At 36.1% G+C, this 13,116-nt stretch overlaps 1 protein-coding gene across 1 annotated transcript in view; it reads right to left on the bottom strand.

The window, feature by feature from the left end:
- GMCL1 (germ cell-less 1, spermatogenesis associated) overlaps positions 1-13,116 on the bottom strand; it is a 48,513-nt gene that overhangs the window by 9,073 nt on the left and 26,324 nt on the right. Inside the window, exons 10-12 of the mRNA XM_079941523.1 lie at positions 11,478-11,547; positions 6,573-6,648; positions 1,216-1,361 (exon numbers count right to left, since the gene is read on the bottom strand). Of these exons, the coding sequence (XP_079797649.1) occupies positions 1,216-1,361; positions 6,573-6,648; positions 11,478-11,547 (292 nt within the window). The remainder of the gene's footprint in view (positions 1-1,215; positions 1,362-6,572; positions 6,649-11,477; positions 11,548-13,116) is intronic.

The raw sequence follows: 13,116 nt of genomic DNA on the forward strand, positions 1-13,116 counted from the left end.
GTCAATACCTGGGTTGCTTCCACCTTTTAACTGTTGTGAATAATGTTGCTATGTGTACAAATATGTTTGAGTCCTTGCTTTCAATTCTCTTGGGTAAATAACCAGAAGAGGAATTCCTAGATCATTTTGGTAATTCTATTTAATTGTTTGAGGAGCTGCCACACCATTTTCCACAAACTAAGCACCATTTTACATTCCTACTAGCAATGTACAAGGGTCTAATTCCTCCTCATCTGCACCAACACTTTTGTTTTGTTTTTGATATTAGCCATCCTAACGGGTGTGAGGTGGTATCTCACTGTGGTTTTGATTTGCATTTCCCTTATGATTAGTAATGTTGAACATCTTTTCATGTGCTTATTGGTCATTTGTATATTTTCTTTGGAGAAATGTTTATTTAAGTCCTTTGCCCATTTTTGAATCAGGTTGTTTTTTTGTTGGGGAATGTTAGGAGTTCTCTATATAGTCTTATCAGATATACAGTTAGCAAATATTTTTTCCCATTCCATGGGTTGTTTTTTCACTTTGTTAAGTGTCCTTTGACACACAATTTAATTTTGATGAAGTTCAACTTTTTTTGTGGTTGTTGCTGCCTGTGCTTTGGTATCATACTGAAGAAATCATTGTCAAATTCAATGTCATAAAACTTTTCCCCTGTTTTCTTCCAAGACTTCTTTTATGGTTTTAGCTCTTATGTTTAGGTCTTTGATCCATTTTGAGTTAATTTTTGTGTATGGTATAAGGTAAATATATGACTTTTAAATAATCCGTTCATTAAGCTATTTTCCATTTTGTCAGCATCCTCTCCAGAAAAATATTGCCAGCTCAACTATTAGGCAAAGTTGGACATCTGAAATCCTATAGAAAGTTAAGGAAAATACCAGACATGTTTTCCTCTAAGAATACCTTGTTGTATTTCCAGTTTAGACCTTTTATTTTCTAGGAATAGCAGCAAGGCAACAGCTTCAAGCCCAGTATCAATCCTACACCATTCATATTCCAGCCCATTCTTTCTTCCTGACATACTAGATCTGGGTCTTATAATTTTGATTATTAATACATTTTGTAGGAATGGAGCTTTATCATTTCCTTGCAGTTTCATATATATTGTATCTTACCAAAGTTCTACTATTGTTGGTGTAAATTATGGTTTTATTTCATTTCTTATAGTTCTTTTAGAGTGAGGAAGAGTGGGGTGGGAAAATCTCATCCTACCTAAATGCTATGCTCCTTCGAGGTTGTAAACTGACAGATCCACTACATGGCTGATTCAGTGTATTGCGTTTGAAAATGATGTATCGATTGGTGTAAGTTACAAGCAGGTCAAAGCCGAAGTTAAAACCTGTCCACCGCCAGCAGTACTAAAATACAAAGGAGAAAGATTTACTTCAGTTTATCATATTAGCAAGTCAAAAATAAAAAGTTCAAACTGTCTTTTCTTTTTCTAATTCATTTCAAGTATTTCTGTCTTATGGGTCCCTACTTTTTGTCAGTGCCTTAAGGCTTAGCACACACAATATATCTGTGATATATATACAAGGTTTACCACATAGACATAGTATATATCAAAGCCAGCAAAAGCAGCCTCTATGATCATTATTCCTTCAGGTACTTTCCTAATATTGTCTCTTCATGATCTGTTTCATCAACTCTCCACATTTTATCATAAACTAATTAGTTTATCATAACTAATATGGCTTAGTTGATAGTTATAAGCTATACCAACTCTAAGTAGGTATAGTTTAGGGGACTAGGAGTCTAGATAGAGGTAGTAAGAATCCGCTAAAATTTTTCCTGCTTTAAAAATACTCTGAAATACCTTAAGTGATACCTTGTGTGATCTCTCTTATATGTAAAATCTAAAAAAAAATATGTACTAAAAAAAAACAAACCCTAAGCTTACTGATACAGAGAACAGCTTGGTGGGTGCCAGAGGCGAGGGGTGGGGAGTGGGAGAAATGGGTGAACTGTTTTTTTTAGTTTAAATAAATTTTAAAAATACCCTAAAATACCTTAAGTAACTAACCAACAGATACACAACTGAGTTATTTTAAATACCATCATGAGGTTCACAAGTTTGTTTATTCTATCACCTAATAGTTAATGAGAGACTATTAAGTAAAGTGGCATTGTATAATGAAGTAAAGTTAGGACTTCAAGTGTTTGGTTGACCCTCTGAATTACAACATTAAATCAAGAGTTCACTGATATTTATTGAGCACATATTTTGTGCCAGGTACTGCTCTAGCCATTAAAGAAATGGCAGTAAAGAAGTTTCTGCCCTAGTAAATGTATATTTTAATACGTGTGTGTTTGTGTGGAGGAGGAGATGAACAACAAACATGAAATGGGATGGAAGAGGACAGAATAGAATGCCAGGAGAGAGTGACAGGGTAGGGGAGGTGGGCTGGCAGCTGGGGAGCCTGTTGGTTCAGGCAGGTGGTCAGGGAACATCTCTCTAAGGAGGTGCTATGAGACTAGGGTCCTGAGTCAACTAAGGAGTGGATGGGGTAGCTATCTGGGGAAAAGTGACTTAGACAAAGAAAACAAGTACAAAGTTCTGGAGGTAAAAACATGCTTGGCATATCTGAGGAACAGCAAAAAGGCTACGTGGCTAGGGCAATAACTGAGGGGGACGGAGGCTGGAGATTAGTTCAGAGAGTCAGTCAGGGGCCAGAAAACATATGGCCTAGAGTCCACAGTAGGAAAGAGTTTGGATTTCTTCTAATTGTGGTAAGAGGCTAACGGAAAACTTTAGGGAAGGATGTAACATGATCTAACTTGCATTTTAAAAAGATGATTTTGGCTGCTGTGTGGAAAACAGAATGTATAAGAACAAGAGTAAAAACAGGGAGAGCAGTTATGAAGCTACAACAGTCCAGGCAAGAGATAATGGTGGCTTGGACTTGGGTCGTAGTGGTAGATGTGGTAAGAATATATTTGGGGGACTTCCCTGGTGGCACAGTGGTTAAGAATCCACCTGCCAATGCAGGGGACATGGGTTTGATCCCTGGTCTGGGAAGATCCCACATGCTGCAGAGCAACTAAGCCCGAGCGCCATAATTACTGAGCCTGTGCTCTAGAGCCCATGTGCCACAACTACTGAGCCCGTGCACCACGACTACTGAAGCCCATGCACCTATAGCCTGTGCTCCGCAACAAGAGAAGCTACTGCAATGAGAATCCCGTGCCCCGCAAGGAAGAGCAGCCCCCGCTCGCCACAACTAGAGAAAGCCCATGCATGGCAACGAAGACTCAATGCAGCCAAAAAAAAAAAAAAAAAAAAAAATTATATATATATATATATATATATATATATATATATATTTGGAAGATATATATTCAAAGGAACTTCTTATGGACAACAGATATGGAACAAAAGAAAGAAGAACCTGAAGTGTGGAGCTTATGCAGTGGATGAACAGAGGGGTTATCTATGGGCTGGAGAATACTTGGGAAGGAGGAGTTTGGGAATGAAAATCAAAGAGTTCAGCTGGAACCATTATATTTGAGAGGCTATTAGAATTCTAAGAAAGATGTCAAGTGAGTAGCTGGATACAGGAGTTAGGAATGGTGTAAAGTCATGGGACTATAAGAGATCACTTAGGAGTCAGCATAGAGAGTACAGATATGGAAGAAGTCCAAGTACTGAGCCTCCAGTCACACCAACATTTGTTGAGAAAGAGAAGGATCTAGCAAAGACTTAGAGGGAGCAGCCAACGAAGCAGGAGGAAAACCAGCACAGTATGCTGTCCTGGAAGTCAAATGGAGAAAATCTCCGTGGAGTGAGTGAAGAACTCACTTGTTGCCAAGAACTTTCGGAAGACTAAAAACTACTCGACTTGGTAATGTAGGAATCACTGGTGACAATGGCACAGCGTTTCACTTGACTTTACTGGAGTAAATGAATTGGAGTGGATACAGGCAACTTTTTTCAATGAATTTTGCTTAAAAAGGGTGCAGAGAAATGGAGTGGAAGCTAGAGGGGAATGTGAGTCAGGGAATGGTTTAAGATGGGGGATGCTGTAGCATGTTAATATGCTAAATGAGAATGATACAGAAGAGAAAAACTGATGATGCAGGAGAGTGAGGTGATGACTGTAGGAGCAAACTTTTTGAACAAGTGAGAAGGGATGGGGTCCATTATAAGAGGAGGTGGACTAGGATAGAAGCAGACAGTTCATCCATTCTAGTAAAAGGAAAAGCACAGCACACGGCTGCAGATGCAAGGAGACTGGTAGTATTGTTGGTAGGAGGATGCACAGATTCTCTTCCTACTGCTTTTATTTTCTGAATAAAGAAAGAAGCAAGGCCAATGGAAAGAATAAGGGTGGTAGCATTGCCCTTTTGAGAAGGTATGAGTTACTCCAGGAGTAGGAGGATAAATTCACTAGGGAAATGTAGGAGGATCACCATTTAGCACTAAAAACCTGCTTGAAGTTTACAGTTACAACATTCAAGTGAAACCTGCTGGGGTTTGTATGGTGTTTTTCTTTAGTCACATTCTTTGGATGGAAGCAGGCATGGAATGCATGCAAAGGTGGGATTTAACAAGAACTGGGGTTTAGCCTGGTGAATTTGACTGAGTGAAAAAGGGAAAAAGGAAGTTAAGAGTATAAGCCAGGGACCAATTTTTTTTTCACCTTGTATATTGTTTTTAATTAATTGTTACCTACAAAAGTTCCCAGCCTTAATTTTGCTCAATAACTTTTTAAAAATAAATTTATGTATTTATTTATTTATTTTATGGCTGCAATGGGTCTTCGTTGCTGCGCACCAGCTTTCTCTAGTTGTGGCAAGCAGGGACTACTCTTCGCTGCAGTGCGCGGGCTTCTCACTGCGGTGGCTTCTCTTGTTGCGGAGCACGGGCTCTAGGTGCACGGGCTTCAGTAGTTGTGGCATGTGCAGGCTCAGTAGTTGTGGTTCGCAGGCTCTAGAGCACAGGCTCAGTAGTTGTGGTGCACGGGCTTAGTTGCACTGTGGTGTGTGGGATCTTCCCAGACCAGGGCTCGAACCCATGTCCCCTGCATTGGTAGGTGGATTCTTAACCACTGTGGCATCAGGGAAGCCCTGGTCAATAACTTTTTAAAGTTAATTTTTATTGGAGTATAGTTGCTTTACAGTGTTGTGTTGGTTTCTACTGCACAGCAAAGTGAGTCAGCTATACATATATACATATATCCCCTCTTTTTTGGATTTCCCTCCCATTTAGGTCAGCACAGAGCATTCAGTAGAGTTCCCTGAGCTATACAGTAGGTTCTCATTAGTTATCTATTTTATACATAGTGTCAATAGTGTATATATGTCAATCCCAATCTCCCAATTCATCCCACCCCAGCCAGGGACCAATTTTAAGATGGAACATAAAATATAAGTCAAGTAAAGAAAGAAGTAGGGATGTGGTGAGAGGGTAATGGGGAAAAGATAGTAAGAACAATGTATTGTACATTCTAGTGGGGTTAAAAAGTTGTTGGGAGTCCAGGTACTAGAGGGAGAGTGCTAGAAAGATAACACGAGGTGGAGTCTGCAAGTGGTATGCTTAAAATGGAAATTTTGAAGAGGGTACATGAATTAGTGATACAAAAATTGAGGATATGCTTATAAGACATTGGTTCCTGAGGTAGGGTAGAGCACAAGATCACGGAGGGAAGGAAGGTCAGGGAACAGATGCTAAAATCACCAAGACTGATAAGAAGAGTAGGGAGAAAGAAAGCCAGCAAGCCGAGCGAATGATGGCCACAGTCAGAGTAGTGAGTGGTGCAGAAGTATGCACTTCAAAGGAGCTGTGATTCAATGACGATGAGGGTGGAACAAGGTCTGGAAGTGACAATAAGGAGGACTAAGGAATAAATAAGATGCTATTCCTCTTTCATACTCTGAAATTATGAATGCAAACATAAAATAATGAAACTTTCAAAATTAAAGTTAAAATTAGGGAAAATCTGGGAGAAAAATAACCAAATGGTTATCTAAATTAGGCTGAACTGTTTTCAAAGATGAAAATTACAATTAGGGTAGAGTTTTTAAAAAAATGTAGTTCATGTCTCTTTAGTGGCTGTAAAATCAATTTAATGAGTCACAATCAGCTTTTTAAAAAAAATTAAGTAGAAATACATCTATAGGACAAAGTAGCTGTAAGCACTGTTTTGTAATACTTTTGTTTCACTTATATGCATTTGTACTGGGTGTTAATGACATACATAATTTTTAATGTGGGTAGCAATCAAAGCGTTTGAATGTCTTTGATCTAGGGTAACTGTAAAATAGAATTACTTTTAAGACTATGTAACAGCTCCCATTTAACGTCTTATTTATCTTTATTTCTGGTTTGCTGAGGGATCTTCTCATATCTCATATCTAGACCCAGAAAGTTCAACAGTCTCAGGGAAGGCTGAATAATCAATCACCACTGAGTATGTAACTCCTTGCCCAGGAGATCATGCTACAGAAACTAATCCACAAAAAAGCTCTTCTGAGGTATAATATGTATCACGATTGTTATTGAAAGTATATTTTGCACTAATAGTACAACAATTTGTATAAGACTATTAAGAGTCACAACCCATACTTACTTCACCATCTTTGGCAAGCTTTCTACCACACCTCATGCTATTTCCCTCTAGCTCTTCTTTATTGATTTCTTGAGGCCTAGAAATATATACAAAACATGAAATCTCACAGAAAATCAGCAACTAATATTTGAAAAATAACTGTGAGTTACAACAAGAGAAAAACTTTCTACTAGATTTAAAAATAAAATTTTGTAGTACAGATAAAAATCAAAATGCAATGATTAAATCTAGCCCATTACCTCTGCTAAATAAAAAAAAATTTAAATCTTTAGTGTTTCATTTATTGCCTTGACTTCTAGAATACTTTTACTAGGGCCCAGTGAAACCAGAGAAGAGGGGGAAATAATCTATGAGAAATTCTGCTTACCGAGAAAATAAAACACTTAAAAGTCTAACTACTAAGTAAAATTAAATTAAAATCTATTATTTAAGACGTGACTTGGTATCACCTACCATTTGATATTATTGTTTCGCACACAAGCCATTTTTTAAAGTAGTACAACTATACAAACTCAGTATTTAATAGAAAACAGCTGTAGAATTTTATCAGTTAATCTTTACTTGGCCCTCTTACTTTAAAAACCTTAATCAACTAAGAGAAACACTGTTATTTCAAGATGTAATAATAAAATGACATTATTATTAGCTTAGAATTCCAAATGATAAAATACATTCATTCATATACAGCATTTATTAAGTACCTAGATACCGGGGCCATCTTCATCATCATTATCTAATAAATATATTGAAACAAATACAATACATAAAAAATAATGAAATGGAAATAAAACTAATAAAACATATCCTTGACATCCAAGAGCTCAGTCTAGCAGGGAACTAGACATAAGCAATAAGATAATAACGTGGAGAGAACTGATGTTAACAGCATGAAGAAGGCACAGATTTTATTGCCTGGGATTAAGAGTGGGGATAATAACAGAGGAAGTATTATTTATGCCTGAGAGGGAGTTTGTTGGGGTAGACGTCAGGGGTGAACTCTATGCAGAGGAAGGGCATTCCAGGTAGAAGGACTAGCAAAAAAGGACCGGAGCATGAAAGGGTACTAAATGTATGAAGAACTTAGTGCAGCTGGAGCCTAAAATGAGCATGAGAGGAGATAAAGCGAAAGGCATTTGGGACAGACTGTTGAAGGGCCCCATAGGCTACGTTCACAGGAGTTTCAAATTTTCCTGTAGATAAGAGAGAGTTCCCATGTATTTGTTCTGTTACTTTAAAATTTTTTCTTACGAAAACTTTCAAACATATAAAAGTAAATAGGGACTTCCCTGGTGGCACAGTGTTTAAGAATCCACCTGCCAATGCAGGGGACACGGGTTCAAACCCTGGTCCAGGAAGATCCCACAAGCTGTGGAGCAACTAATCCCGTGCACCGTAACTACTGAGCCTGCACTCTAGAGCCCGTGAGCCACAACCACTGAGCCTATGCGCCACAACTACTGAAGCCCACACACCTAAAGCTTGTGCTCCGCAACAAGAGAAGCTACCGCAGTGAGAACCCTGTGCACCGCAAGGAAGAGCAGCCCCCACTCGCCGCAACTAGAGAAAGCCCATGCACGGCAATGAAGATCCAACGCAGCCAAAAATAAATAAATTTAAAAAATAATAAATAAATAATAGCTTTGCTTAAAAAAAAAGTAAATAGTACAATGAGCCAAATTTTCTCACCATATAGGTTCAATAATCCTGTTTTAGTTTTACTCCCATTTCTCCCCACATCCCTCCCAACTGTTTATTATTGAGGCTGACCCTCCAGACATCATATCCTTTAATCTGTAAATATATATCACACATAAAGCAATAATCCCTAACTATCATCTAATGTCCCTGGTCTTATTTAAGCAGGGAAGTGAAATCATATTTCTACTTAGGAGGCTAATCCTGTTGGCAATGTGGAAAAGCGTTTGGAAGAGGAGAACCCTGGAGGGAGACTTTACTAGATTATAACCTAGAGTCAATGGAGTACACTGTCTTTCTCACTTTAGCAGCCCTACAGTAGCGAGCAGATACTCAGTATGTGTGGAAGAGAGTGCTTCATTAGGGGCAATACAGTCACATACATAATAAGAATGCAAGAAAGCCACTTATTCTAACTCAGTCTCTTCGGTGAGACTCTATATTAAACTCAAAAAGGATACAGATGAGAAAAATCTTGAATAATAGAGAACATCCAACACTTAAAAACTGAATATACAAAAGAAGTAGGTAGGATGGTTTATAAAACATTTCATACATTACAAAATGCTTCAAATCTGAATTCCAGTAAATAATTAACTCATTTTTTGGAGGGGTCTCCTATTTCAACAATCTTACTGTATTTGTGCAAGATAAGTATGCTATGAATATATTTGGGAAAAGATGGGATATAAGTTACAAGTAAAGTAGAAACTAAGAACCCTGGATAATAGTCTTGCAATCATTATCTTAAGTTTATAGAACCCTTTCACACACTCACTGTTTAGCTATAAACACAACTAGGCTATTATTTTAGGAAGTTCTTTAGTGTATAAAAATAAATTAAAAGAGATCAGGGCAGAAAAAAATTTAAATGTGAAACCTTTTTATGTACTCACAGGTGGACTGTCTCTTCACGCTGCCTATACCAAGGAGCTAGTATAAAGATCAAACAATAAATGTGGAAGTACTTCACTGAACTGCACAGCACTACACATTGAAAGAACAGATAATATGCTTTCTCTTAAAATGAAGACAGTACATAAATATTTTCTAGAGGGGTCATATGCTTTTGATGAAGGCACCTGTGTAACCAGATGGGTTAATTCACCTTATGCTCAAGTCTTCAAAAAAACTATTACAGGGGACTTCCCTGGTGGTCCAGTGTCTAAGACTCCACGCTCCCAATGCAGGGGGACTGGGTTCATCCCTGGTCAGGGAACTAGAGCCCGCATGCCGCAACTAAAAGATCCCACGTGCTGCAACTAAAAGATCCCGTGTGCTGCACCTAAAGATCCCACGTGCCGCAACTAAGATCTGGTGCAGTCAAATAAATAAATAAATAAATATTTTTAAAAAAAGAACTTAAAAAAACAAAACAACCCCTATTATATTAGTGAGAATTTGACAATACTGCCACAAATGAGAAAATTGGCTTTACCTATACATATATATGAAGATCATGCTTTATGAAAGCATTATTCCAGGTAATATTTCAATAGCTTAAAAGAATATCATAACACTAAGTGAAACAAAGTATATCAATTATTCAATTTTACTAATATATAGCAAGTGACAATACAAACATTGTTATACTAATTGACCAAAAAGATAAATATTTATAATATTGATAGTTATAGAAATATAAGAATAAAAGCTGATTACATGATCTTTTTCTCTAACAGCTCTTGACTTTAATACTGTTACTGGTTTTTCAACATAATAAATACATTTAAAAATTCACAGCAAAATCCATATACCTGTGGTCAATTAATCGACAACAATGGAGGCAATAATATATTAATACAATGGAGAAAAGACAGTCTCTTCAACAAGTGGTGGTGGGAAAGCTGGACAGCTACATGCAAATCAATATGAACACTCCCTCACACTATATACAAAAAAACTTCAAAATACTTTAAATACCTAAGTATAAGACATGACACCATAAAACTCCTAGAAAAGAACATCGGCAAAACATTCTCAGATATAAACTGCAGCAATATTTTCTTAGATTAGTCTCCCAAGGCAAAAGAAATATAAGCAAAAATGAACAAATGGGACCTGACCTAATCAAACTTAAAAGCTTTTGCACAGCAAAGGAAACCATAAACAAAATGAAAAGACAACCTAGGGAATGGGAGAAAATATTTGCAAATGATGTGACCTACAAGGGGTTAATATCCAAAATATATAAAGAGCTCATACAACTCAAAAAAACAAACCACCCAATCAAAAAATGGGCAGAAGACCTAAATAGACATTTCTCCAAAGATGACATACAGATGGCCAACAGGCACATGGAAAGATGCTCAACATCAATAATTATTAGAGAAATGCAAATCAAAACTACAATGAGATGTCACCTCACACCAGTCAAAATGGGTATCATCAGAAAGTCTACAAATAATAAATCTGGAGAGGGTGTGGGGAAAAGGGAACCCTCCTACACTGTTGGTGGGAATGTAAATTGGTGCGGCTCCTATGGAAAACAGTGTGGAGATTCCTTAAAAAACTAAAATTAGAGCTACCATACCTAGCAATTCCACTCCTTGGCATATATCCTAAAAAGATGAAAACTCTAATTCAAAAAGATACACGCACCACAATGTTCATAGCAGCACTATTTACAAGAGCCAAGACATCGAAGCAGCCCAAGGGCCCATCAACAGATGATTGACTTAGGAAGATGTGGTATATTTATATACAATGGAATATGTATTACTCAGTCATAAAAAAGAATGAAATATTACCATTTGCAGCAACATGGATGGACCTAGAGAATATCATACTAAGTGAAGTAAGTCAAACAGAGAAAGACAATTATAAGATATCACTTATATGTGGAATCTAAAAAAATAATACAAATGAATCTATATAAAAAACAGAAGAACTCACAGACAAAACAAACTTATGGTTACCAAAGGGGAAAGGGAGGGGTGGCAGGATAAATTAGGAGTATGAGATTAACAGATACAAACTACTATACAGAAAATAGATAAGCAACAAGGATTTACTGTATAGCAAAGGGAACTATATTCAGTATCTTATAGTAACCTATAATTGAAAATAATCTGAAAAATATATATTATACAACTGAATCTCTTAGCTGTATACCTGAAACTAACACAATATTGTAAATTAACTATATTTCAGTAAAAAAAAAAAAATTTTTCTTTTTTAATGAACAATGCTATGATGTACCATACTTACCCCACCTCACTGTCTTGTTCTGCCCGGAGCATAGCAAACCACTGCTGTTTATACACAGAAGATAGCCATTCTAAAATGTAAAAATACATATAAGAATAATAAGAAATATGTAAAAACATAAAGGATTTAAAAATTTTAAGAAGCTGATAAAATTTTTACCATTTTAAAATTCAAGTTTAAAACAGCAATAAGTAAAGCTGGTAATTTGTATTTTATAAACATGCTATAACGATACAGCTTAATGATTTTTAAAGTGGTAAATGTTATCTTCCTTTGCTTTAGGATAGACTCTACTTAGATCACATACATTTAAAACTTTAGTTAAAAGTATATTCTTGTATTTAATAATTTCCTTTTCATAGCTGATACTATTTTTCATTTGTAAGAAACATACCAAAAGTAATATTTTCAGTTTTAACAAAAGCTTTAATAGAAAACTGAATAATGGATTGTTCCTAAATTAAATTATCTAAAAACAATTAATGAGAAATATACCATCTCTAAATTATTAGATGAATTATGCAACTCAAGAAATAATTTTGACACGATTTAGATAACTATTATAATTTAAATTATTGCAAATGGAATATAATAAGTATAGATATTCTTCCCTTTAATAATAAGCATATAATTTTTCCACAAAATGAGACTGTGGAAGCTGAAATTTTAATTATTTTACATAAAACATGGATTTATTAAAAATATAAGCAGAACTGGCTTAGCACCATATTTATTTTTTGCTCTTATTTATTCCCAACTAAAAGGGTAGTTTTTCTAATTTTTAAGTTAAATGATTTCTCTACCTCTACCGAAAGGCAGGGGAAAAACCCTAGTGCAATTAAAATCTGGGTTTTCACTTCATAATTCTCTACCTAATAAAAGGTATCCAGATGACTTGCACTGATTTATTGGTGTCCTTCCTTAAAATTCTCTATAAATACACTTATGAGTGCTTCTTTCCCTAAAATAATATTGTTGCTATTATAAGGAATAACTGCTGAATATCTAGGCCACAAACAATTCATTTTCAGTAGGTAAAGACTAACAGCAAAATTTATGTGACTGTATACCTACACACATATTGTTCATCTTATTTGCAAGGTATTTGGATTTTAAAATTCTGTTTTACTGTATTTTATTAAAAAAAAAAAGCTGATCCCTTCCCATTAAAATGATTTCTCAACTCACTACAGGTTATGCCTGTAGTTTGAATAAACTCCTTTAAAACTAAAAGCATTTTGTTTTTTGGCTGCGCCACCTGGCTTGCGGGATCTTAGTTTCCTGACCAGAGATTGAACCCAGGCCTCGGTAGTGAAAGCGCCGAATCCTAACCGTTGGACTGCCAGGGAATTCCCTGAAAGCATTTTTAACAAGTTAAAAATGTGGGTACACATTTTTGTCCCTCCTTTCTTGCCTTAATCTAAAAGAGTAAAAAGTCAAACTAGATATCTTTTTGGTCACAGGTAGTTCATCCAGTAGCAGCAGCCCCAAAATATGTCACTAGAACCACTAGTTCAAATGCAGTGTTGACAGTTGATACACAGGGGGAAATCTCTGATAAAATGAGATTGAAAAACATGGGATAAAAATAAGTGAAACAATTTGCCTTATACAGAGTTTTTAATACGATTATATGCAG

This window comes from Stenella coeruleoalba (assembly GCF_951394435.1).
Source record: "Stenella coeruleoalba genome assembly, chromosome: 13".
In the NCBI taxonomy this organism is placed as follows: Eukaryota; Metazoa; Chordata; class Mammalia; order Artiodactyla; family Delphinidae; genus Stenella; species Stenella coeruleoalba.